Source organism: Dioscorea cayenensis, chromosome 4 (genome assembly GCF_009730915.1).
Source record: "Dioscorea cayenensis subsp. rotundata cultivar TDr96_F1 chromosome 4, TDr96_F1_v2_PseudoChromosome.rev07_lg8_w22 25.fasta, whole genome shotgun sequence".
Lineage (NCBI taxonomy): Eukaryota > Viridiplantae > Streptophyta > Magnoliopsida > Dioscoreales > Dioscoreaceae > Dioscorea > Dioscorea cayenensis.
In genome coordinates, this window is record NC_052474.1 from 15,376,308 (window position 1) to 15,377,567 (window position 1,260).

At 38.6% G+C, this 1,260-nt stretch overlaps 1 protein-coding gene across 1 annotated transcript; it reads right to left on the reverse strand.

Moving 5' to 3' along the window:
* Positions 1 to 574: 574 nt before the first annotated feature.
* On the reverse strand, positions 575 to 979 carry LOC120258723 (secreted RxLR effector protein 161-like). The gene has a single exon (XM_039266163.1). It carries the CDS (start codon positions 977 to 979, stop codon positions 575 to 577), a length of 405 nt encoding a protein of 134 aa, XP_039122097.1.
* Positions 980 to 1,260: the final 281 nt, after the last annotated feature.

Sequence of the window (1,260 nt, forward strand, 5' to 3'; positions counted from 1 at the left end):
TGACACAACTGCTTCTGCACCCAGACTGACTACTGTTACAACCACCTATTACAACTCGACTGGGACACAGACTTTACAAACTAAAGAAAAATCATCTAGTTGCTTACAAAATATATGATTACACCGCAACTAGTGATGTACAGATTAAGCACAAACAAAACTTCATCCATGAAAGGAACTCTTCAACTAGACAACTTCTCCCCCTTTGTGTCTAAATTGTTGTCAAAGTCTACACTGGTTGTTGCAAGTCTTGTTATAACTTCTTCTACAACTCCCCCTATCTTCAGAAATTCTGGTCATCAGCTCCCCTTGTCTTTAGAACTCCTTCTTCCTGCTGTAAACGACATTAATAACCTGTAGCAGATGCAGGTCGTTTGCAGTCCTTAATAGCCATTAAAGTTGACAAAGGCCAATTTCACCCCTCAACTTTTCAAATCTTGTAGCATCAAGGGGTTTGGTAAAGATGTCCGCCAATTGCTTTTCTATTGCAACATAATCAATAACCCTTGTTGTAAGCCATAGTCCTCAAGCATTTGCTTCATCCACAACAATTGTGTACAACAACTTCCTGCTGCTACATATTCAGCTTCTGCAGTAGAGAGTGAAATGGAATTTTGCTTTTTACTATACATGTGACCAAGTTGTTGCCAAGATAGAAACATCTTCCTGAGGTGCTTTTTCTATCATCAATGTTTCCTGCCCAATCTGTATCACTATAACCTGCAAGATGTGAGTTGGATTCTTTTGAATACCAAATTCCATACTCTGCAGTACCATGTACATATCTGATGATACGTTTAACAGCTTTCAAATGAGACTCCTTTGGTGTTGCTTGATATCTTGCACAAACTCCAACACTGAAAGAGATGTCCGGCCTGCTAGCTGTGAGATAGAGTAAGCTTCCAATCAAGCTTCTATAGAGACTTGGGCCTACATCTTTTCCATGCTTATCTTTTGTCAACTTCTGATTCATACTCATGGGTGTTCTCATGTGTCTAGCCTTTTCCAAGCCAAATCTTTTCACCAGATTTTGTGCATACTTGGTTTGAGAAATAAAAATTCCTTCTTTGCATTGTTTGATTTGGAAACCCAAGAAGTAGTTTAGTTCACCTACCATGCTCATCTCAAACTCTTCTTGCATTAGATGAACAAATTCATCCACTTGCCTTTGTGATGTTGAACCAAATATGATATCATCAACATAGATTTGTGCCACCATCAGATCTCGCTTTTAGACTTCTTTATGAATAAATGTCTTGT